General features: G+C 43.0%; 4 protein-coding genes across 6 annotated transcripts; 3 read left to right on the forward strand and 1 right to left on the reverse strand.

Annotated features, from left to right (window-relative positions):
• The first annotated feature begins 247 nt into the window (after positions 1-247).
• On the forward strand, positions 248-2,338 carry LOC125012542 (cyclin-O). Its single transcript, XM_047592536.1, has 3 exons — positions 248-660; positions 1,042-1,227; positions 1,314-2,338. The coding sequence occupies exons 1-3, from the start codon at positions 292-294 to the stop codon at positions 1,944-1,946; spliced, it is 1,188 nt and encodes a 395-aa protein (XP_047448492.1). The 5' UTR covers positions 248-291; the 3' UTR covers positions 1,947-2,338.
• Positions 2,339-3,484: 1,146 nt separating this feature from the next.
• LOC125012537 (multicilin) lies at positions 3,485-6,109 on the forward strand. Its single transcript, XM_047592526.1, has 7 exons — positions 3,485-3,675; positions 3,763-3,835; positions 3,939-4,018; positions 4,459-4,519; positions 4,640-4,866; positions 5,129-5,239; positions 5,359-6,109. Exons 1-7 carry the CDS (start codon positions 3,586-3,588, stop codon positions 5,800-5,802), a joined length of 1,086 nt encoding a protein of 361 aa, XP_047448482.1. The 5' UTR covers positions 3,485-3,585; the 3' UTR covers positions 5,803-6,109.
• Positions 6,110-9,389: 3,280 nt separating this feature from the next.
• LOC125012932 (cell division cycle protein 20 homolog B-like) lies at positions 9,390-21,967 on the forward strand. Of its 3 annotated transcripts, none has more exons than XM_047593179.1 (12): positions 9,390-9,515; positions 9,781-9,829; positions 13,260-13,476; positions 16,539-16,648; positions 16,927-16,987; positions 17,503-17,613; positions 18,629-18,846; positions 19,009-19,103; positions 19,676-19,904; positions 20,271-20,396; positions 20,472-20,589; positions 21,667-21,967. In XM_047593179.1, exons 2-12 carry the CDS (start codon positions 9,785-9,787, stop codon positions 21,762-21,764), a joined length of 1,428 nt encoding a protein of 475 aa, XP_047449135.1. In that variant the 5' UTR covers positions 9,390-9,515; positions 9,781-9,784; the 3' UTR covers positions 21,765-21,967. The 3 variants fall into 3 exon arrangements, with proteins under 3 accessions (XP_047449135.1, XP_047449137.1, XP_047449138.1); XM_047593181.1 differs by having other exon boundaries at positions 16,927-16,978; XM_047593182.1 differs by lacking the exons at positions 9,390-9,515; positions 9,781-9,829 and having other exon boundaries at positions 13,291-13,476; positions 16,541-16,648.
• gpx8 (glutathione peroxidase 8 (putative)) lies at positions 10,493-12,725 on the reverse strand. The gene is made up of 3 exons (XM_047593183.1): positions 12,455-12,725; positions 12,034-12,295; positions 10,493-11,079 (listed from the first exon to the last, which is right to left on the reverse strand). The coding sequence occupies exons 1-3, from the start codon at positions 12,659-12,661 to the stop codon at positions 10,916-10,918; spliced, it is 633 nt and encodes a 210-aa protein (XP_047449139.1). The 5' UTR covers positions 12,662-12,725; the 3' UTR covers positions 10,493-10,915.
• Positions 21,968-22,757: the final 790 nt, after the last annotated feature.

Consider the following 22,757-nt stretch of genomic DNA (forward strand, 5'->3'; position numbering starts at 1 on the left):
CTGTGCGCGCACAAACAATAGAAACTGGGCCATAACATATGTTCCAAGGCAATTAATTCCTACATGGGACGTGTAATTGTTTGGCTTCGGTTGCCAGCAGCAACCGGAGAAATGTGCGCTGCATGAGCGGGGAAGACCCCGGGAAAGCTGACGTTACCAGGCGAACACCCCCTCCCTCCTTCTCCCTCCTCTCCATCCCAGAGCCAGCCCTCCAGGAAGCCTGGGCCTCAGTCGGACACGGCCGGTGGGCTGGGAGCTTGCGCGCAATCGGGCTCCAGGTAGAGACTGGAGATGGTGTCATTTGTGGGCGCTGAGTTTGGATCCCAAAGCGTTTACAAAAGGAGGCGGATGAACGAGCCATCTCCTCCTCCTCCAGCAGCACCAGCAGCAGCGCTCACACCGGCTCAGCAGCGGCAGACAGCCCGGCACAGAAAACAGACACTCATGTCCAAACTGAGCGATTCTGGTTTCGAGGAAGATTTGGGACTCTCTCCGATTTCATCCCCGCTTCCAATAGATGCGTCCCCGCTCCGTTCAGACGAACCTGATGCAGGACAGCTCTCCAGCTGGTACCTCCAGTATGGACACATCGGCTTCAAGATCCAGAGGGAGAAAGAGGCGCAGTTCCATCCCTGCAAAAGCTTGGCGCGCCAGCCACAAGTAGGCTATGACACACAATTTAGCCAGTTAATGAATGGGGGGAAACAAACCTTGGTGTAGCCTTTTCTCTACATGTGATCCCACAATTTCCATCCAAAATCCAAAAATATGATTGTTTCCCTTTAGGCAAGGTCTGTATTTCAGAAAGTTAAACTCCTTTAAGTTCCTTTGATGTCAGTTTGCAAAAGAAGAATCACATGAGAGGAGAACACACAGGATATCTCAACAAATTGTTTTATATATTTCCACTCACTTGGACGGAGAAAATTAATTTGAAACATGGCCACTATAATGAAAGTTCCTTCTACTTTCTTTTCAAACTCTAATGTTGCCTACACCCTATAGGCCTCTTGATGATTCTGTGTTTTACTTGTCTTGCAGTTGACTACAGATGCACGGTGCAAGCTCGTCAGCTGGCTCATCCCCGTGCACAAACACTTCCATCTGTCCTTTGAGTGCTGCTGCCTGGCTGTGAACATCATGGACAGATTCTTGGCATCCACGCTGGTCGCTGCTGACTGTTTCCAGCTCCTGGGCGTCACCGCACTTCTCATAGCCAGCAAACAGGTCTGTGTTTTCTCAAAAGAGCGGGGAGTTTGGTTCTATGGATTTAATTTTATATATAACTCCTTCCTTTCATCTTCTCTCTGCAGGTGGAGGTGTGCTCGCCACGGATCAGCCACCTCTTGTCACTGTGCTGTGACGCTTTCACAAAGGAGCAGCTCTGCAACCTGGAGTGTCTCATCCTCCTCCGCCTTAACTTCCGCCTCGCCGCTCCCACGCTGGCCTTTTTCCTGGACTATTACACCAACTGCATCGAGGCCGTCCAGCTTGTAACTGCGAGCACGAGTGGTGACGGGTTTTCAAGAAAGAAACTAGACACAAAAACACCCACGCAACGCAGCAGCCTTGCACAAAAGGTCTGTGAGTTAACTCTCGCAGATTATGCCTTCAACAAATACCCACCATCACTGACTGCTAGTTGCGCACTGACGCTAGCCAGTGAGCTACTGAAAACTAAACAAGGTCGTGCAGAGCATGCAAACATGCAGCCACAGGAAAAATCGCATGAGAGTTTTGTTGACGAGCTATGGACAGAAAAAAATTCTACCAAACTATTTGAAAGCACTGGATGGCCTGAGGGCGACCTTTTGGCAGTGAAGGACCACGTCCTGGCTGCAGGTCAGGGAATCTACAACCCCGATCTGGTCCAGGAATGCAAAGACAACCTGAAGCTGCTGGTGTCGCTAAACCGGGAGACACTGGAAGAGATGCCTGCCATGTGATTCAGACTGTGCCCACGTTCAGATGAAAATGCCAAAGGTCCCTCTTCTTTGAAGTTATATTAAACACAGAAGGTTATTTTAAACATTTTAAATAATGTGTATTTTTTTTTTAGGGCTGAGGTGAAGATGATGTTCAGGAGTCTGGTGTTTTTTTGCACATTTAACGTCATGTATACCTCATTTACAGTCAGATGTTTGCATCCATTGAATGTTTTACAACTTAGTATTATGTTGCTGTTGTGTGTGTTTTTTTTTTAAATGTATTTATAACATGCTCCTGTATATCTGTATAAATAACATGCTGTGATATAGAGCCATTATTTTTGGTTTATGCACTGATTGGTTGCAGGTTTATGATTTATGTCACTTTTATGAAGGATTTAAAAAAAAATGTGCTCGAATGACTTGATTGTTTTTATGAATTAAATTATCCACAAAAAAAGTTTGTGTTGGTCTCTGAGGTTGCATTTACATTTCAGCTGATGTTTCATGGTCACGTGACTTTTGAAACTTTATTGGGATTTAGAGATTTGTCTCAGTTGTCGCTGCTCTGCGATCAAACAGAACAAACAAGAATCCTCATGTTCTCTTTAGCTTAAATCATGCGTTTATTGAGGCTAGAATATAGGTTCATTCAAGCATATAGCACATCTATCATTTTAAATTAACAGAAATCTAATAAACCACTCCACAATAAGTGGTGAGAAAGTGCAGTAAATATGAGGATGAGAAATAAATACTATTCTGAGCACTCATTCTTGCATCTTATAGCTATTGCGCTTGTTTGCCTCAAGGTCAGCACCCTGTCGTTTTGTGTTTACCGTGGCTGTATCATTTGAAACCTGACTGTGCCAACGCAGTCTGAGCAATTGAGGAGCTTTATCTGCTAATCCATTACGCGTGGCAGCTCGACCTGCTGACACAGTGTCGACCACACAGGTGCATTCAGCGTTAAGGACCAACTAGACTTACTCGTGTTTGTTTACTAGAGGCATTTGTCACCAGTGTTTACCGAGCTGTCTGCTGCAATTACCCCCCTTTCCTTTTCCACTTCACTCTAAATGTGGCAACAGCCTTTTAAGTGTTTTAAGTGGACATTTTTACGCACGGCTGGATAGAAATTACGCACACTGCTCTGGCCATGAACTCGCTCTGAGAAATAAAGGCAGGATGTAGTCCTAATAACTTAAAATGTATGCATTATTAATAAACAGATATAAAATGGAGAGGTTGGTGAAGTTGCTCTTCCATCAGCTGTTTCGTTCTCTGGAGGCCACATAGTTGCGTTTTATAGTAATAAAATGTGGACATAAATGGAGAAAAGCAACGACAAGCATGCCTTTCTGTCTCAAGGAGTATTTGGCCGTAGGCGAAGGGGAGGGCAGGTCTTTAGCGGAGAGCACCTGCTGTATGGCGCCGTTATGCGCGGTACCAGTTTTACACTTCAGACCAGAAAACCGTTAGTCTGCACCAATTTGATCTCCGAGGACGCTCGCTCTCCCTGGAGACCGAACAAGTGCATTTGATTGGGTTAAAGGCGCGAAACCGCGGCACGGAGACGCACAGACCGGGAGAATGTCGACTATATGAGCTCTCAAACAAATCATGTCCCTTCAATTCTGCGCACGGAGCTGAAGTGATGGAGATGCAGAGGGACAGAAAGGCGTTTGGCGTGCTTTGCTCCAACCAAATCGGCCAACGAGGAAGGAGAGTTGCAGTAAACAACAGGGTATGAAAACGTTTCTCGTTACAGTTATTCTGAACACAGCTCTGTGTGGTTGGATAACTTATAAAGAAAAATACTTTCTGCTTGCAGGATAGAATGCTGATGCCAAGAAGCAGCAGTCCTGTTACTGTGTATGTCGAGCTCCCTCGCATCATTGAACAAGGTGTGATACCATGCATAAACTTAATGCGCTACGTCAGTGCGTAAAAAGTATAAAAATATGTGTTAATAAATACATTATCACTAACACTGATCGTTTGTCACAGCCTTCTCAACAATTGCATGGGATGATTTGGAAGACTGTGCGGCTGTGGTGAGACAGGACAGAGACTCTCTGGGCTCTCAGGTGAGTCGTAAAAGAAATGCATAAAGCAGCGTATTTCTTTTTTTTTCTTTTTTTTTTGGTAAACTGCACGGACCTGACAAAGATGTTACATAGTGGCACATCTGCAGCGCTGCATCGCTCCCAGTTCTGTTAATGTTTGACACGCTGTGCTGAAATCCTGCGCGAATGGCATCGGAGTTTACTCATGACAAGCAAGCCACTTAATTGGTCGGACGTCACAAGATTTCTCCTCAAACTGCCTCTTTGGCACAGATCGCCGTGCGCTCTTAACTCATAACGCGACGACACTTTAAGTAAAATGACCACATTCTCTGCTATAAAGCCGCATTGCCCTTATTGGCCCTGGTGGGAATTCCAGGTAGAGTTATGTCGTCTCTGTCGCCTGATTATTTAAGATGCCTTGGTAAGCGTGTTAACTGTCAGTTTTTCTTTGTAAACAGGTGAATGGATCTGATGCAGATGACCAAGACTTTGGAGACTATGCCCTGGATTTTATGGCAGGTGAGAAACTGACCTTCATTCAGCTGCCACTAACATTATAACATTACTATCAACAGCTTGGGGAGGGGGTTCTTTAATATATTGCTGACCTGATGCCTGGTTGTTTGTCTCCCCTGTCAGAGTCTCCTGCCACCCTGGAGAGCAGCCTGTCTCCAGGTGAACTGGTGCCCTTTCAGGGATGTGTCATACCTCCCCTCACCCCTCAGCGGGACTTCTCTCCTGAAGACAGTCTGGTTAACTCATCCACAGAAACAGGCAAGCCCTCAGCCCAGGATGGAGCTCCCTGGAAGGGCGTCACAGAGTGTCATGTCAGGGCTTTGGAGCATTCAATAGAGGCCAACAAACAGGTAAAACCTTGCTGAGAGAATTATCATCAGTGCATGGTAGTACAGTGTGTCTTATATGTATAAAATGACGCTTCCGTCACTAACTCGGTCTTAGTCCTGTTTGGTTCATAAGGTGTACACTGCAGACATGGGATAAAAGAGTGAATCGCTAGGTTTAGTGGTTCGCACTCGGAATAATTATGGTGAAATAAATGCGATGATCACAGGGATCGTTCAGGACCGAACTGGATGACTGAACAGATTTTGCTTTGTGCGTCTGCAGCTCCACGAGACTCTTCACAGTCAACAGGAAGAAATCGACTCCCTTGAGAGGAGAAACCTTCACCTCAGGCAGCTGGCCAGTCGAGCAAAGCACCTGGCCTCAGTGTTAGAAGTAAGTCCATGACCGGCCACATACTCACACACAGCTTCATCACGGATGCATTATCCGTTTTACTTAGGCTGTCATAATTTATATCTAACACGTATTTCCGTTCTACCTTTTCCTTTCAGAAACTGATGACAGTCAGAGATCCAAATATAAGAGAACCCGTGAGGCCTTGCGCCGCTAAAGCCTCTCTGAGTCCCTGTAAGCGGCAGCGACTGGATGAAGGGTATGAAACAGAGTCCTCGGTTGACTCGGTGGAGGACATGCTGAGGGACGTCAGCACACGCTGCAACGCTGTCCTGCACAGCAACACTGCTGGGACTGGTCTGCAGCAGGAACCAGAGACCGTACGCATGCGCGGCACATTCTCGGGCCTACATATGTCTATATCCAAAGACAGCAGCGCGACGGCCGCTGGAGCGGAAGCTGAAGAGAGCGTTTCATCTTTCAGGACCTCTATCAGAGAACACTGCACCATACGGACTCAAGTCTTCCCTCATGGACATGCCTTCACCTCGAGGACGCAGCAAGGTGGATATCGCTTTCGCTGGGTCCCCAACCAGAGCTGAAATCAAATACTAGCGCGTTAAGCTGGAACCCTTGTGTGGTTCTGATTAATAATATGGTAAAAAGACATACATGCGGAAGGAACTAGGGGGAAGTGTGGGTGGGCAGCAATGGTAAATGCTTAACTAATATTCAACGGTGATATCTGTAAATGATTAAATGATGTCTTCCTCAGGTAGCTTGTAAGCTAATCAGTCAAAGGTGGCGCATGACAAAGGAAATAATACTGCCCAAGCTGCTGTTTACATTGTGTTTCTGTTTACATGCCCTGTTTATTTTGGCATAAAACTGCATAGTTTTGTCTTGAAATATGTAAAAATTGTAACAAGTTTGGAAATAAAAGTGTTTTAAAAAGACTTTTTTGCACTGATTTGTTATTATGAAAATGATCTTTGTGACATTTAAGCGAAAGGAAAGAAGTGAACTTTCTTTGTTTGAGCAGCGAAACAAATTTAACCCCGTGACCTGCCCCAATAAGGTCGGACTTCCTTCCCCTTTGTCTCCGTCTGAGTGACTGTGTGGTCTGCAAAAGGGCACGGGTCGTGATGCAATGCGGCCAACATCCTTGTTTGCATCCTTTTTGGAAGTTTGCATCATTTATCAGCCTCCTGAAGCAGCCTGCTGACACGTTTTGTCACATAAACTGGATTCCCAGTAGAATTTGGGTTTCATTATACCTTACACAGTGAGTCAGAGTTTAAACCTTTAGATAAGAAAAAGCATCAGGGGAAAGTAAAACAACATGATTGGATACATTTATCTAAAGAGGACGTGACCCTCTGACCCTTGGGTATCTGCAGTGCAATCTACCTCCAGCCTCTGTCGTGGTCTTAAGCTGATGCACAGGACAATGTCAAATCTCAGGTCAGGCACCTGTTTAAACTTCCAGACTCTGTTTACTCTAGAGCAGTGAAGGCAACGCCGCAGCGCCTTTGGCTGCAAGAAGCCAGTTTACAGTCCTGACGCTGCCACCAAAACTTTCAGCGACGCATATGAATAGAACATGAAAGTGAAATAGACTCTTCACTTGAAGTTGCAGCACTGAAGTGACATCTTTTTTGATAGAACAAAATCTATCACAGTTAGGGCCTTTGGATGTGGGACAAGGGAAGTTAAGATATAAGTCTAAGCAACATGCCTTTGTAACATCCACATAAATGCCAGGTCCAAAAGTTTCCCAGCAGAACACTGAATTGTTACAGTGTTATTTACTTCTCCTTTTAATGTTGTGGTTTTAATGTTCTGATCTATCTATCTATCTATCTATCTATCTATCTATCTATCTATCTATCTATCTATCTATCATCCAGTCCTTATATGAGCACAAAGGTCTCTGACCAAAGCTTTGACCACCGTTGGTCATTTAATTCATTTCCTGCTGCCAACATAAATCACTCAGGACACTTCACGTCAAACCTCAGCCCCTCCTATAACCGCACAGACTTTCGCGGCAGCTCAGGTCGACACCCGGCCGCCGAACCTCCAGCCACTTCTCCTGCAAACAAACCAGTCTGTCACTGACCGGCGGCGGCGGCGGGAGCGAGGCGCAAAGGGGTGAAGCTTTGTTTGAGCTGGTTGTGACACATTCGACCGGTTAAGCTACCGCCAAACTGCGGGGGAGCAATTGCGGGAGGGGAAGGGGAAAACACGGACACAATGAGTTTCTAAGGTGACTAAAGCCAAACCTAGAAGGGAGGCTGCGAGCCGCACGGAGTGGCGCGGGAAAGAGTGTGGAGAAAATAAATGTGAAATCTTTTATTTCATTTGCCTAAGGAGCAGATCTGTGGGCTGATGCTTGAAGGCAAATACAATCATTACTTAAACGTAATATAAGCCGTTTGCATTTTGTTAAGCAACACATTAGGAGAAAATATTAAAGCATCCGGTGCAAAGATTAAAAAAGACCAAATTGAAAAAAAACATTTGCACTAATCAAACGATGTTTTTAGTGTATTGATATTGTTATTAAGTATGACATCATGTTTTTTAGTGTTTGTGCATGAAGCTGGTGCAATAGTTTTTGGTTAAGCAAGTTTCTGATGGGTTTTTATCCACAGAGTTTCCTGTTTAAACCTGAAACTTCCCAACAGTCCCTTACTGAAGAAGCTTCTCGGACGAGTGGCGAAACGTCTTCTCAAAGCCCAATAAGCCCAGTTACTTTTTTAAAAGGCGCATTATGGAAGATGGGTTTAAAGGGTAAAAACGAAGTTAATAAAATTAAACAAAATCCAGCTTCTTTTATTATTTTTTTTTTTTTTTAATGTAGTGTTTACTGTAATGATGGGGATTAACGGGTTGCATGTCAGCCTGCTATAATGGTGTTCCGGCGGTCGCGTGTCATAGAAAGCACCTGTCACGCAGCTCCAGGCTCGAGCCCGAGCTCGAGGTGTGAGGGCATATGGAAGTGGCAGGTGGCGAGAACGTGCGCCCGCTCGCGCCGTTCGGCTCACTTAGCGCCACAGCAGCTCCTCATTAAAGCGACGCGGCGCGCGGATACCACGCGGCCCTCACCCGCATAAACACATGGCTAGTTACCTGGGAAACTGTTACAGGTGGAGCTATAGGCCCGCGGACGACACAGATTTAACTTCCTGATGTTTCTACACATATCTAAAATAAATCTAAAACAGACCTTGAACATTTTTAAACCAGACTATAAAAGGCTATAAAAATCTACAGCACAAATATTAAATGAGATACTCGTACAAAATGACCATTTAAAGTTAAATGCATTTCAATTAAATATTAATAATGTTATTTTTCCAACTAGCAGTTACATTCTTATACTATTATTCGCTGTTAAAATTAAAATAATTTAATTGATTTGTGATATTATTTTATCTGAACGTTAGCTCAAGAAGGGCCTTGTTGACTTCGATAAGTCCTTAACAAATACACATTTCAGAAACCCATGTAGATTCACATCATTAGATGTCATGCATATTATTTTAAGGTTTATAAATTTACCAAAGGGCCAGTTTAGTTCACTTAATTCTATAGCGTCTAATATAATTTTGGTTCATATGTTAAGTAAAGATTTTGTACATTTTTCAGTCTGTTTGATACTGTATCAATAACACTAAACTTTAATATTGAAAATAATGCTATATGATATTGTTGTTTTACTTTTTAGAAATTTAATTATTATTTTCAATATTTCGTGATTCCTTGCTTTGTAAATTAAAGAATAAATGCTTCATTATATTCATTAAATATTATTTTCTTATTTAAAGGGCATAATGTTAACAAATGGCACCAGTAAACCGTGAGATAAGCGATGTGAGCCGATCCCCGTCCGTCCCGTAAAGAAATGAAAGAGTAACAGTTTGTCCTTGTCCGGATCAAGCTATTTACTGATAACACGTTACCGCGTTGCTCTTTTTTTTTTCTTTCTTTACTTTGTCTATTTGTTTCCAGTAGAGACAGGGACGCGGAGGGAATCCCTGAACAAGGGAGGTAATTAAAAAAAAAAAAACTGGAGGTAACCGCCAATAGCAGAGCAGAGGACGGTGCTTCCCGCTCCGCTGTCCGCCCGGGGAGAGTATTTAGAGGAGAGGAGCCTGAGCAGCAGAGGAGACAACAGGTGCACCAGGCATGGCCCGGTCCGTCTCCAGTCTCCTCATACACGCTGAGAGGAGAGAAAATAATCTTTTTCCTAAATAGTGGGAAGAAAAAAATGCGCCTGAAGCTCTGGATTGAAGTTTCTAAATAATGGGTGAGTAAACTATGAACTAATATTATAATTATCAGGAGAGCTATAGTCTTACTTTTGACCTGTTGCTGTTGCTGCTGCTACTAGGCAACCACTTCAAACTCTAAACACAGGACAGCTTCTCTTACTTCTCTTTCTCAATATAGCTTCATCGCAACTACATTAACTTATAGCTGTGTAGGACGTTAAAATATCACGTCTAAATCTGCACCATGAGGAAGCTGTCTTCTGCGACGACAAAATTCTCTGTGTTTGTCTTCACGGCCAGGACGATGCTGGGAGACTTCGTAGGACGGAGGAGACACTGTCCCTTCAAGGTAAGAGGGCAAATCTGCATTATATCAACTTGACTGCCTCCTTTTTAGCCTGCGTTGGTGACAACAGTGTGGCAGTGCACTGCTGCTGGCTGTGCTACCTGATCGACAGCTGTCAGCTGCACTCCTCACTGCTGCTACCGAGTGACCTCAGGCACGTCCAGTCCCAATTGATTAATTAAAAAGTCAACCAGGAATAGTAGTGACTGGCTGAGTGGCAGTGTAATGTTAGCTGACGTTTCCAGTGCCAGCTCACACTGCTCTGCTACCCGGACGGTTACACTCGACGGCGAACACACGAAAACAGAAGGACAAAATCGCCGCACGTTAAGGCGCCATTGTTCTTCGTTTGTCTTATGCGGTGGGTGTCTGGGAGGCAGTGTCTTGTTAGCTGGTTGGTGCTTTGAGTGCCAGCTTACCTGCTGCTGCCCTCCAGCTGTCCATTTAATTCACACCAGCAGCAGCGGGGACGTTTGCAGTGATTGTCTCCTGCTATAAATCCACAATATTATGCGATGCAAGTTAGAATTACAATAACTTTGTTTTTGTGCAGCCTTTCAACAGTTTTTAAATTCTAACCTGAAAATAACTAACATACAGAATATCTTCACCAGTGTGTTATTTGTGTGGAGCTGTAACCATCGAGCAAAAGATCCTGAACTCAAATAATTATGAAATAATTTTATTGTTGCATAGATTGATAGATGGAATTTGCTGGGCTCAAATCAGTGAAACTGGGCTAAAAATGACGTACACAACAAGTTAAAAAAACAAACAAACAAATGCTTTAGGCGTTTGACGATCCTTCGACTCCAGCAGTGGTCATTGTAAGGAATGTTCACGAATGTTCATTATTAACCACACACACACACACACAAACACACGATGTTCCCCACGCACATACGCTAACACCGTGACCTGCCTTGCATGACTAACACCGCCTTTGCGTCGGACGCTAGTGGATCTGGAGTTGAGACGTCTCTCAAGCGCACTCACTGTCAACAGTTCAGTCCATTCCCTGGCTGTCGAAAGCGCAGGAAAACACAGACACAACACACCTGGACGTCCAGTATCTATCTAGAAACACCATCATAGCTCCACCCGTTTCTTCAGGATGATCTCTCGCACCAGCGCCGTCACCTCTTGCCGGACGCTGTCCATGGGGTCGTCCGTTCGCCAGAACCGGACCACTTTCCCCTCTGGGTCCACCAGAAACTTCCAGAAGTTCCACCTCGGGATTTTCTGGGCAGAATCTAAAAAGAAAAAATTACTCAGTTATTGATAGTGCGTCTCACTTTGATCCATCTTTACTTTATTGGATAATCAGGAAAACCTCAATGAAATCAAGACGCATCTATATTTATTCCTACTGGCTGAGTTGTGTTTAACATGAAGCTGATCATTTTGGTAAATTATCTTGTATTTTACAAAGCGTTTTACAACAGTGATACATCAACCCAATCGTTCACACAAGCACACACACATTCACACAGCAGTGCCAAGCCCCGGGATTAACTCAGGGTTTTAGGGTCTTGCTCAAGGACACTACATAACGTGGTCTACGTACCTAACGTAGCTAACCCTTTGGGTCGTGGACGACTTGCCACAACCACTCAAATTTTGTGTCCTTCCAGTGGACGAAATCGATAAACTCCTGTGGGCACAGTTTATGTAATTTGCTACTTTGTTACAAATCTATATCTTGAAAATCCCTTTACAACTTGCAAAGGTAACGGGTTGACATTAACTGAACAGCATTCAATCACAGCTCAAATATAAATGATAAACTTTCTATACTGTTAATTATTAGTATTTGGGTGCTGAAATCCTGTTGTGATAGGATGTTAGCTGTTAGCAGAGCAACATGGCTAAAGTTAAACCAACTTGTCCATACATCTTATATCATACCTAAACATTTGTAATTTAAATTTTCTAAACTTTATGTTTATCTGCACGGTAACATGAGTTTGCAGTAAGTAAGATTATGGACCTGGATGTTCTTCTAATTTCACATCAGTATTAGAAAAGTGGTGATAAAGACGTCACTGATTTAATCTTATCCGGAATCACATCACTTTTGATTTTGGTGAGGGTGCAAACTAAACTTCCTTGCAGACATCTGCTCAAGCGCATCCATACGTGAGAAACTTCTATAATTACGCTTCACGGTGTTTGGTAGAGCGCTGGTTTAAAGGCTTTCTGCCAACCTGTGAGGAATTTGAAGGCAGGCTCGGCCTCTGAGCCCATTATTTTGATCTTGCTGAAGAAGGGGAAAGTGACGCCGTATGTGGACTTGGCGAAAGCCTCGATGTCCCGGCTGACTCCGGTCTCCGTGTCCCCGAACTGTCCGCAAGGAAAGGCCAGGACGTTGAAGTGAGAGGTGCCCAGCTCCCTGTGAAGCTCCTGCAGGAACCTGTAGTTGGCCTCTGTCTGCTCGCTGTGACTCGCCACGTTTACAACCAAGGACGCCTGTGCAGAGGGGGGAAGGAGCAGGGTACCATTATGTTAAAAAACGCTTTTGGAAATCATGCAACGGAACTCGCACTTAGTGAACACGGGATAACTTCAGACAAACAGTGCGCAGACTTCTCCCTCAGGCTGACACAACTAGTGATGATGTGGACATACTCTTCCTCGGAACTTCTCCAGGGAAACCGTCCTCCCCTTCGCGTCTTTCACCTCGAAAGAATAAAAATCCTTCGGTTTTCGGGGTCTCACAAGCTGGGTCTGCAGGAGGAACAAACAGCCCACTCCGACCGTCATGCTCAGCAGGACTGTTAGCTTTTTCGCTTTTGGGTTGGAGGACTTGGCAGGGTAGCCCCCTAAGGCCTCCATCTTGGAGGGGGAAGAAGGAACCGTGGTGGGAGCAGAGACTCCTTCCAGAAGTCCCGGCCCTGGGCGGACGACGACAGGATGAACTGCGTAAAGCTGGATGGAGACAACGATTATCAGTGTCTTCAAAATAAGATAAAAAATAAAATAAAAACAACAATAATAAGTTTCATACAATTTAAGTTACATCCAATTAATTAAACATACATAGTGAAGCCTACATAGTAAAGTAATTAATATCACTAAAACATATAATTAAGACAAAATAGCGATAATTATGTGGGCTGTTTTCCTCTATAATGTATATATATTTTTAACTGATATAAGCTTAAAAGCAGGGTGTCTCATCTTCGTAAAAAAATTACCCTTTTCTATTGTTTAAAACTCCATTACAATGGTAATATAATCCTTTAATATAAACTGTTTCTAATGCTTTTGCTTTGTAGGTTGTGACCGGAACTATTGCTCTGTTTCACGCTCTTGACATCAGTGTTTTTATGAGATTTTGGATTTTTTAAGATGTTTTAAATGCGTGTCATTTGTCGAGTAATTCGAGAATTTTTCTTTAATTGACTCATGAATTAATTTTTTGTCTTCTCAGGGACAATACGAGGTCGATACAGAAACATACAAACGCTTCAGGAGGCGGATCATCCAGAGGAGCCACGGAGAGGGGCCCTGTGCGAGTACACCCGTGGCCCCTAGGTGGCGGTGTGAGCCCAGATTTAAGCTTGACTCCGTCTGTCAGAGGCTGGAGCTCGACTCTCCACCGAGACACCATGAGCCAGAGCAGAGAGTCCTGCAGGGGGCCCATCAAGGTATTAAACAACACAACACGCCACAGAGGAAGACATCTGAACTGACCAGTGAAGCAAGTAACTTTTTAATTTACGAAGTCTGTTTCAAAAAATTTGAGAAAATGTTGTAATTCGGGGTTTTAATCAGGGCTTCATGGTGCTTTGCTGCAGTCTAACTATATAATAATACAACTCATCTGCACCATTAAATTTTTTTGTTAAATTTGCCATTTGTTAGCCCATCCACCAAATTTTACCACCAGCTGCCACTGTGTATGTTGATATGATTGCATGATATGTTTTGAACGATTTGAGTATATTTGGTGTTGGTGCACAGTGGTTTCCAATAAGAATATACATGATTTTACAATGTAAATCTGTAAAGGCCGATTTATGGAGTGATAAAAAGAGATATCGAAAATGAGCAGCATGATGTGCAGGCACAAGACACTTTGAAGAAACGAAATACAAAAATGACAACAATACCAAATATATATATATATAAAAAAAATGTGTATCCAAATGTCGAGGGAGAATGCAAACATGACTGTAAGAGTAAAGTGAATGGATATAAACAGGAATTGCAGGGATTGAGACATGTGGTGGAAATGTGAGGCACGTTAAGTGGTTATGGAGAAAGTAATGATGCCCTCAATGAAACCGTAATAAAAAGTCTGTAGAACGTCTTTGCTATCTCCAGAGGAGCTGAGTTTCCTTATGGATGCGTTGCCTTTGTTGACAACTCCTGGAAGCCTCTAATGTGTCAAAAATGGTGCCCAGATATTTGAACTGTTCCATTAGCTCCACTGGCTTTCCATAGATGATCGTGGTGACCTTGATATCAGACCATTTCTTTTTTAATTAAGCGCATGCACACCTTTCTTTATATGGGTATTTTTTATTTATTTTTTGCAAAGCATGGGGCTTATTGAAGTCAATGTACATGTGTAAACTGTCCTGCTTCACACTCAAGTCCAGAAGGTGGCAGTAATGCACCAAGCAGTTGTTTGCCAACCGCCAATAAAAATAAGACGGAGAAGAAATGGAGGTCTGCACAAGGAGGGGTGAGGTACCTCCATTTATAGTGGGACATCCAGTAATGGAGTTGATGACAGACAATTCAATTTTTGTCTCATCTGACCACATCACTTTATCCCAGGCCTTTTCTGAGTCATTCAAATGTTAATTTGCAAACTTTAGACAGGCCTGTACATGGGCCTTCTTGAGCAGGAGGACCTTGCGGGCACTGCAGGACGTCAATCCATTACAGTGAAGTGTCCTCCCATGTAGTTCTGGGATGATCCCTCACCTTTCTTATAATCATCCTTAATCCCCCAGGGTGACATTTGCGTGGAGCTCCAGAGCATTGCTGGTTATTTTGTGTTCCTTCCATTTTTGAATTATTGCACCGACAGTATCTCTCTGAGCTTCTTGCTTATGGTCTTGTAGCTCATTCCAGCCTTTGTGCAGGTCTGTAATTTTGACAGGTCTTTGGTCTCGGGCATTGGTGGTGGAGAGATTTGAATGGAAGAGGCTGTATTCTGTAACAGGTGTCCTTTATAAATAATGAGCTGAGATTAGGAATACTTTCTTAAAGTGACAGAACTAATTTGTGTGCCTCATGGTCACGTAGCAGGTCTGTGGGGCCAGAATTCTTGCTGGTTGGGAGGGGATCAAATACTAATTTCACTCAGTCAAATGTAAATTTGTTCATAACCTTCATATTTTGTGTTTATATATATATATATATATATATATATATCATCCTTAAGTATATATGTATATTCTGTCTCTCTCTTTTGATATAAACCTACTATAAAAACTATAGATCATAGGTCTTCAACAGAGAGGTCATGACCCCTAGGGGGTCTGCAGAGGTACATTAAAATGCAGGCTTTCAGTCAGCAATTCTATCATTCAGCGATAATGGAGCTGTCTCAAAAGTGAACCTTCACACACAGTGTCACACTAGTTGAGACCCATCAATCTAAGCTTCCTGTACATGGTAGGCCCCACCCCTATCGCTGCTGAGTCAGTCACAAGTCTGCATATTGCACGCTGACTCTGTCAGGTTCCCCGCAATTGTCTGAGAGCCTATCAAGTCCTCAGTTGAAATCCTAGAGGCGCGCTGCAATATTAGCACAAGAGAAGCTAACAGTGCAGCTCGCTCCCATCAACATCCATTCATCCAAAGTTATATAAATTGTGTGCTTCTCCTCAGGGTCAGACATCCCACTAATGTGGGGATATGTGTGCCATCACATGGTTTGGTGATTCACTGTCCCAATTACGTTTAGCTATGTTTGAAGTTAAAACTTGAATCTTTCAGTAATTTTCTTTCTCTACGCACAAATACTAGTTAGGTATGTTTATGTTTGTGGCAGGTGCATGGCCACCCTACTGTTGCAGATGTTGGAAATAAAAAATAGTGCGTTATTTGAATAGATTAATATTGAATGCAAAATGATAATGATAATGTAAATTTATAAATAGCGCTAGGATTGATTTAATATAGAACACATATAGAAGTTAAGGGGTCCCTAGTTAATCTTGTCATCAGTTTGGGGGTCCTGGGCCTAAAAAATGTTGATATAGCTATAGATCGTTCATGTCTTTGTCAGGGGGCAAACTTACAAAATCAACAGGGTGTCAAGTGATTATTTTTATTTAATTTGAGAACTTTTGTGGTTTAAATGAAAAATATGATTCAGATCTGTCAGTGCTTTTACCTTGGACAACGTCAGATTTTTTCAGTGCTGAGCAGCTGGTGTTGCAGATTAACATTATTTGTGGTTCATCTGTAAAATATCTTCCGTCCAATATGGCTTAGTTATAACTGAGCTATATTTCAGACTGACTGTTAGAAAATATTAAGCGATCTGAGTCTGATTTTCCACCATCTGAACTTATAACAGAGTTGTGCTCCCAAAATCCATCGTGAGTCAAATGTGCCAACTATGTCTGTTTTCAGTTATAACACCCCCACCCCCCGCAAGCTCATTTCTTTACCGTGTACCCTCTTTTTGTAGATCTACCATGTACGTCATTTGGACACAGCAGATTTATTTCAGTACTGTTTTCAGAGGCGGTGTCGGTGGGAAGGACGTCCCACGGTGAGGCCGTTCTACCGCCGAACACACCTCGCGCTGTCACGGTCAGGAGGCATCCTGTCGCAGAAAACGTCACAGAACAGGTTTGTCTGAGGAAGTTGTATGCATGCAACGTTTCATTTGTTTGGGTACGTGACTTGCATAGAGATAAAAAAAGTGTTATCTGTGACTATGTTGACAAGTGAGAACAAAAATCAGAAGAAACTTAAATTAAAGTGTCACATTGTGTTTTCGGTTGCATGTATGTGTCCTATATTCAAGATGGAACATATCCTATGATAAAGGGCCGCACTCATGAACAAGTGTTTAATGGATAACTGCATGTAAAAGAATAAACAGAAGAATTTGCTTTTTTACACAGGGACTCGTGTGGAGAGCTGGAGATCAAGAGCATGAAAACGCACAATGTGCCGGTACGACCTGTATGTTTTTTTTAATCTTTCTAGGAAGCAGTGTTTACATGATGGGTATATGGGGTGATACTTGATGTCATACCAGGAAACACGAAGAAAAGCTGGATCAACGTGCAGATATCTCTCAGTGAAAAGAAGTCACCAAAGGAATGTCAGTGGTGTGTTTCTATATTTAGAAACTCAGATGATGTCATTTTATAGCTTTATTATTTGAGACAATCAGGTCCAAATAATGTCATTTAAAGCTCCCAGAGAGTGAAAAGGAGCATGAAATTTGATAAAAATACATAGCCCTCCTTTTCTAAGACACAGCGTCTCCATTCGCATGTGTGTGTGTCTTAGTCTGGCTGCAGAATACAGGGCAAATGTGATTAATAACCGTATGTTCAATATAATGAGTGCTTAATGTGTAAATATTTGCTGCATTTCAACAAAACGGTTCTAATTTTAGTTCTACGAAGCGATTGCACCATCCAGTATTCACGTAAGTCTTATACAATCATGATAACTTATTGTGATAACAGGTTGTGACGAAAGAGGACTTGATTTGAAGCCCTTTGCTGTTCTGCACAAATCCAGTGGGCCAGGAGGGTCGGCGACGAAGCTGCTGGCGCCGTCACTGCTGAATGACTACTGTAAGAAAACATAAAAAATTCCAAAAAAAAAAGATCTGTTTCTTGTATTAGAAGGATAAAGGTGCCGACATGAAATAGTTTTCATATCTTAAACAAATCTCACTGAAGGAGCTTAAACAAGGATTTGTCTCGGTGCTGCATGCGACACACCTTTCACCAAGCACATTTGTTTCATGACGTTGCACTTAAAGAATGTTACGTTTGCATGCAGTTATGTTTTAACAGGAGAACAAAATGTTTTAGCAGATCTCTAGAGGTCAGCTCAAACAACAGAGAGGTGTGTTAAGTGTTGGGCCCTAGCTTCATCTGTGGATAGATACGTGTTTCAGTTTTCATGTTAGCAGAAGGTGTATGTGTGGATTGCCACAAAATAAAACTGCAATTGTTAATGTTTTGAATCATGTTGGCCTTTTTAATGGTTTTTAGACAACAGTGAGAAAATGGGATACACAGATCAGGCATAACATTATGACCACTCACAGGTGAAGTAAATATCTTTGTGACGATTCAGCGTTCTGCTGGCAAACGTTTGGACCTGGCATTCATGTGGATGTTACTTAGACATGTACCTCGCACCTAGACCAGACCAGGGACCCCCACCCCATAGCAATGACACTCCCCCTGACAGGATGCAGCCTGACACAGATGCACACACAAAAACAGTTTAGACACAACTAAAACAAACAAACAAACAAAAAAAAAAAAATCATGAAGAACAGTGCAAGGTGTTATGTGGATCTGGCCTGCAAATTCACTAGATCCCAAAGGGATCAAGTATCTGTGGGATAATCCACTATAGAGGCCCTTCCCCTTAACCCATGGACCCCCACTAACGACAGTCACGATAGTTTTGGAGGCACAAGGCAGACCTATGCAATACAAGGAAGGTGGTCATAATGTTATGCCTGATCAGTGTATACATCTGAAAACTGTCTTCTCGTGTACATTAACTTTATACTAGTGTAGAGCCAAGTGTTTATTAAACCTTTCCCCTTTTCCATTTCCTTCCCTATAGACACCAATCTTCTCGACTGCAGCTGTAACGGCATGATTGCATTAGCTCTCGGCTCTTCCGTTTATCTGTGGAATTCGGAAACCCGTGCTCTGGTGGGACATTTGGAACCGGGTCCGCAGCCGGGACGGCCATCCTGTCAGACGCGGTCCATCTCATGTCTCTGCTGGAGCAGAGACGGCAGAGCCCTCTGCATCGGGACCAGGCGAGGGGAGATACAGGTGAATTCTTCTGAACATGCGGGAATGAGACACAAAGGTGGTCGATGGAAATTGACTGACACAAACTGCGGCAAGGGGGGTCCGTGCGCGAGGGGAAGAGTATGAATCAGCAAGATGACGGTTTGTGGTGTCCCTGTGGTGTGTCTCTCTTTGACTCTTTAGTTGTGGGATGTCGAACACAAGCAGAACATGAGGCGTCTGCCATCACACATGTCTGTGGTTGGCGCTCTTTCTTGGAAACAGCAGTTACTAAGCAGGTACTGGTGTGTGAAAATGACTTATTATAACCATACTCTGCATGCTTTTTGAACTTTATTAATTGAAAATGACACAGAACTTCCTCAGGTGTTTTAGGTCAATGGCAAAAATGACAGAAGATTGTGACAGAATATTGTGTAAGTCTCCCTTGTGCCTTAAAAACTGTTGTGACTAATCAGAGAATGAACATGGGCCTTCTGAGGGTGTCCTGTGGTGTCTGGAAATAGAAAGTTATTAGTGGGAGCATTTGGGTCCCATGGGTTGGGCCATGAGGCCTCGGTGGATCACCCCACTGCTACTTGATTAGTTTGGGATGTAGTGAATCCTAAACATCCTAAACTGTTTTTGTATGTGTGACCTGGGGTGAGGGTGCCTGGTCTGGTCTAGGTGGGTGCTACATGTCTAAGTAACATCCACACACATGCCAGGTCCAAAAGTTTCCCAACCGAACACTGAATTATCAAAAGGCGGTCAAAGACATTCACTTCTCCATAAGTGGTCATAATGTTACGCTTGATCTGTCCATGTGCAGTATTCTTACTTTGAATTAACTGTTTAAATAATCCACCAGCGGCTCTGTTCTGGGACATATTCACCACCTTGACCCTCGGGCTCCCGCTGCTTTGGTCGGCTCAGCCGTCCAGGAGGAAGGGATCTGCAGCCTGCAGTGGTCACCGGGAGGCGAGCGGCTGGCCAGCGGCTCCACGGGAGGTCTGCTCCACATCTGGGACAGCCACGTAGCAGGGGTCACGAAGTCACGTCAGCCGATTACCACAGCGAAACAGACGAGCGCTGTGAAGGTTAATGTGCTAATTTATATTAATTTAAATATGGCCAAATGTGTGACTTTAATAAAAAAACGAAATCTTGCACCCTTGCGGTAACATGCTGTTAAGCATAACGACATGTTTGGTGGTTTTTAGCATTGACACGATTGTTCTTTCAACTCTGCGTTTAGTTAAATGACTTGACGATGACTAATCCTCTGGTGAAGAGTAGATTTAGGCCTCAGTGATCCACAAAGGAAATGGCCTAGTGGCAGTAGCTCAGTTGTACTTAAATAGTTAAATAAAATAAAATAATAGCAGTGAGTAGTTTTGTGCGTGGTTGTTTTGCTCAGAAGTGCACTCCTGCATTTTGTGTGTGATTGTGCACTTGTTGTTTAGGCGATGGGATGGTGTCCATGGCAGGGAGACGTGATCGCTACGGGAGGAGGGTGGAAAGATGGAGAGCTGAGAATCTGGGACACACAGTCAGGATCTTGCGTGACTTCTGTCAACACAAATTCTCAGGTGCTTAAGACTTCAAGTATAGCAGAGGTGTTTTTAATCCTGCATTAAATGACACTCCAATGACTACCTTTGCAGATCTGTTCTCTACGATGGGCTGACAGGAGGAGACATCTGATCACGGGCCACGGCCTCCCTCATCACCAAGTCACCTGCTGGCAGTTTCCCTCCCTCAGCCCGATCTACCAGCTCACAGGTTAGAAACATGGTCACACTCCCCAGTGAGGCTCATGCACTTCATTGACTTTCATTTTAATACACTCACAACACCCTCATAGGAATAAACGTAGTGCATCTTTCTTTACACACATTGAGTAAGAGCCACCTCTGACATCTGTCACTGTGATATTACATGGCCAGCTTTGTCTTGACTCATTTGACTCATTTAACAACAAAACCCATCCAAACCTGTTGCTTTCGTAATGAGTTGTCACATTTTTTCAGTGGTATTGGGGGTTTCGTTTTTACTTGGCAAATGTTGAGCAGCTGTAACATTGATTGACTTATTTGGTTGCTACTATTTAATTTTGACTTTAGTAGCCCTGCATTTTTTTCTTTTGTGTTGATCTTAGCAGTTTTCTTTTTCTTGTGTTGGTGGGGGTTGGGCGGGTGTGATAGATGGTGGTGGTGTTGGTGGTTTTGGTGGGGTGATTAGCCTCGATTTATAACGACTAACACCCTGCCCCTCTGCTGATATTTTCCATCACTGCAAGAGCTGTGGTTGTGGTCACTGACGCTTGAACCTTTTCAAATAAGCTTCTCACGATGTTTCAAGAAGTCATGTTCATGTGGGTCAGCTGTACACCAACTTCACTGATCACCTTCTATTTTATTAATAATTTTCCTGACACCAATTTTCTATCTCTGGTGCAAAAAAGACACCTTAACTTAATTACACTAAAGTGTGTGAGTAGTAAGGTCTGAGTGTACCAGTGTTCAGAACAAAGAGCAATGTAGGGAATAAGAATAAGTAAGAATAAGTAGGCAATTATTATTAAAAAAGATGTAAAACATATATAACACAGCGGGAAATTATTGCACATGTTGAGTTCAGAGTCCAATAAATATATAAAGAAGTATGTACAAGAATATGAAGTGAAAGTAAACATGAGTCATTGCGCAATATCAGTATGAATATAGGTTATTGCAAAGAAGGAATTTATCGAACCAACTGACTCTGAGTGAGGAGCTATCAGACGAAAATGACTTTCTGTTGCACTCTGTAGTGCAGTGGGACATAAAGTATTTAAAAGTTTAATCCTGTTTGTTTCAGGTCATTCTCAGAGAGTCCTTCATTTGGCCACGAACCCAGACAATACTCAGCTCTTCTCTGCTGGAGCAGACCAGTGCTTTCACGTCTGGGATCTTTAGTCATCAGCACAGGTGGTCACTGTGTCCACATTGACCTTATTCATTTCTTGGTAATGCCTCTGTAGAGGCTGCACATTTCCTGCCCCCTTCTCTGTAACAACCACAATGCAATTTCTGTATTATTTATTTATTTTTTTGATTTTGATTTGATTTTACTGAAAATGTGATAAAAGTGATGCTTAAAAAAATAACTCAAATACTGAGCACAGAGTTTTCTTTCACTCTTGCAAAGTCTCACACGTACGGAAAAATCTCTCAGCATCTAAAATGAGTTTCTTCTTTATGAGTTTTATGAGTTTCTTATCTCTATTTATGTATCATCTATCCATTTGCATGATGTAAAGTTTTTGCCACACACAGAATTATATGTAGCACTTTACATATCTGGGAGCCCAACTGTAGCCTGCAGCCCCTCAGCATGAGTTTGACTGAGTCCCAGCTCCATTTTCGTTAAACTTTGAACTAGAGTCACACATTAACAGAGGGCAAAGTAAAGTCCTCGTGGTTGTTTGTCATTCTTGCCTGTGGTCAAACAAGAGACTCAAGAGAACGCTTCGTGCAAAAGAACTGTGGTGAAGACTTCCTCTGAGAAAAAAAAAAAAAAAAGAGAACTCTTCCTATGGCTAAATAAATGCAGAGGTGTAGAAACAATGCTGCTATGTGTGATGCCTGGGCTGTGACTATCAGATCAAACACCTTAGCATGCTAGCATTAGCAGTTAGCTCAAAGCACGGCCAGGCCTCAAAGACAAGCTGCACAAGACCATACAGCTATTACCTTTGCTACATGGAAATTCCCTTAAAATGTAAGAAAACCACTTGTTGCGTGATATTTCTCATGGCTAACATAAACACAAACAATGCTGCTTTGTGTGAGGTCTAGGTCATCTGCACCAACTACACCACTTCGACCAAGATCAAATGTTCACTATATAAACTCCCCATGTCATTATGATCATTAGCAGTACACTCAAAGCAACACTTGGATCAAATA

The sequence above is a fragment of the Mugil cephalus genome, chromosome 8 (assembly GCF_022458985.1).
Source record: "Mugil cephalus isolate CIBA_MC_2020 chromosome 8, CIBA_Mcephalus_1.1, whole genome shotgun sequence".
Taxonomy (NCBI): Eukaryota; Metazoa; Chordata; class Actinopteri; order Mugiliformes; family Mugilidae; genus Mugil; species Mugil cephalus.

Excerpts from the sequence above, each read along its gene's own strand:
- LOC125012537 (XM_047592526.1), top strand. The coding sequence starts at position 3,586 with ATGGAGATGCAGAGGGACAGAAAGGCGTTTGGCGTGCTTTGCTCCAAC. Across the intron at positions 3,676-3,762 it reads GAGTTGCAGTAAACAACAGG|GATAGAATGCTGATGCCAAG; the intron begins GTATGAAAACGT and ends TTCTGCTTGCAG. Across the intron at positions 4,867-5,128 it reads CAATAGAGGCCAACAAACAG|CTCCACGAGACTCTTCACAG; the intron begins GTAAAACCTTGC and ends GTGCGTCTGCAG.
- LOC125012542 (XM_047592536.1), top strand. The coding sequence starts at position 292 with ATGGTGTCATTTGTGGGCGCTGAGTTTGGATCCCAAAGCGTTTACAAA. Across the intron at positions 661-1,041 it reads GCTTGGCGCGCCAGCCACAA|TTGACTACAGATGCACGGTG; the intron begins GTAGGCTATGAC and ends CTTGTCTTGCAG. Across the intron at positions 1,228-1,313 it reads TTCTCATAGCCAGCAAACAG|GTGGAGGTGTGCTCGCCACG; the intron begins GTCTGTGTTTTC and ends TTCTCTCTGCAG.
- LOC125012932 (XM_047593179.1), top strand. The coding sequence starts at position 9,785 with ATGCTGGGAGACTTCGTAGGACGGAGGAGACACTGTCCCTTCAAG. Across the intron at positions 9,830-13,259 it reads GGAGACACTGTCCCTTCAAG|GGACAATACGAGGTCGATAC; the intron begins GTAAGAGGGCAA and ends TTGTCTTCTCAG. Across the intron at positions 16,649-16,926 it reads CAGAAAACGTCACAGAACAG|GGACTCGTGTGGAGAGCTGG; the intron begins GTTTGTCTGAGG and ends TTTTTTACACAG.
- gpx8 (XM_047593183.1), bottom strand. The coding sequence starts at position 12,661 with ATGGAGGCCTTAGGGGGCTACCCTGCCAAGTCCTCCAACCCAAAAGCG. Across the intron at positions 12,296-12,454 it reads TGGAGAAGTTCCGAGGAAGA|GCGTCCTTGGTTGTAAACGT; the intron begins GTATGTCCACAT and ends CCCTCTGCACAG. Across the intron at positions 11,080-12,033 it reads TGCCTTCAAATTCCTCACAG|ATTCTGCCCAGAAAATCCCG; the intron begins GTTGGCAGAAAG and ends TTTTCTTTTTAG.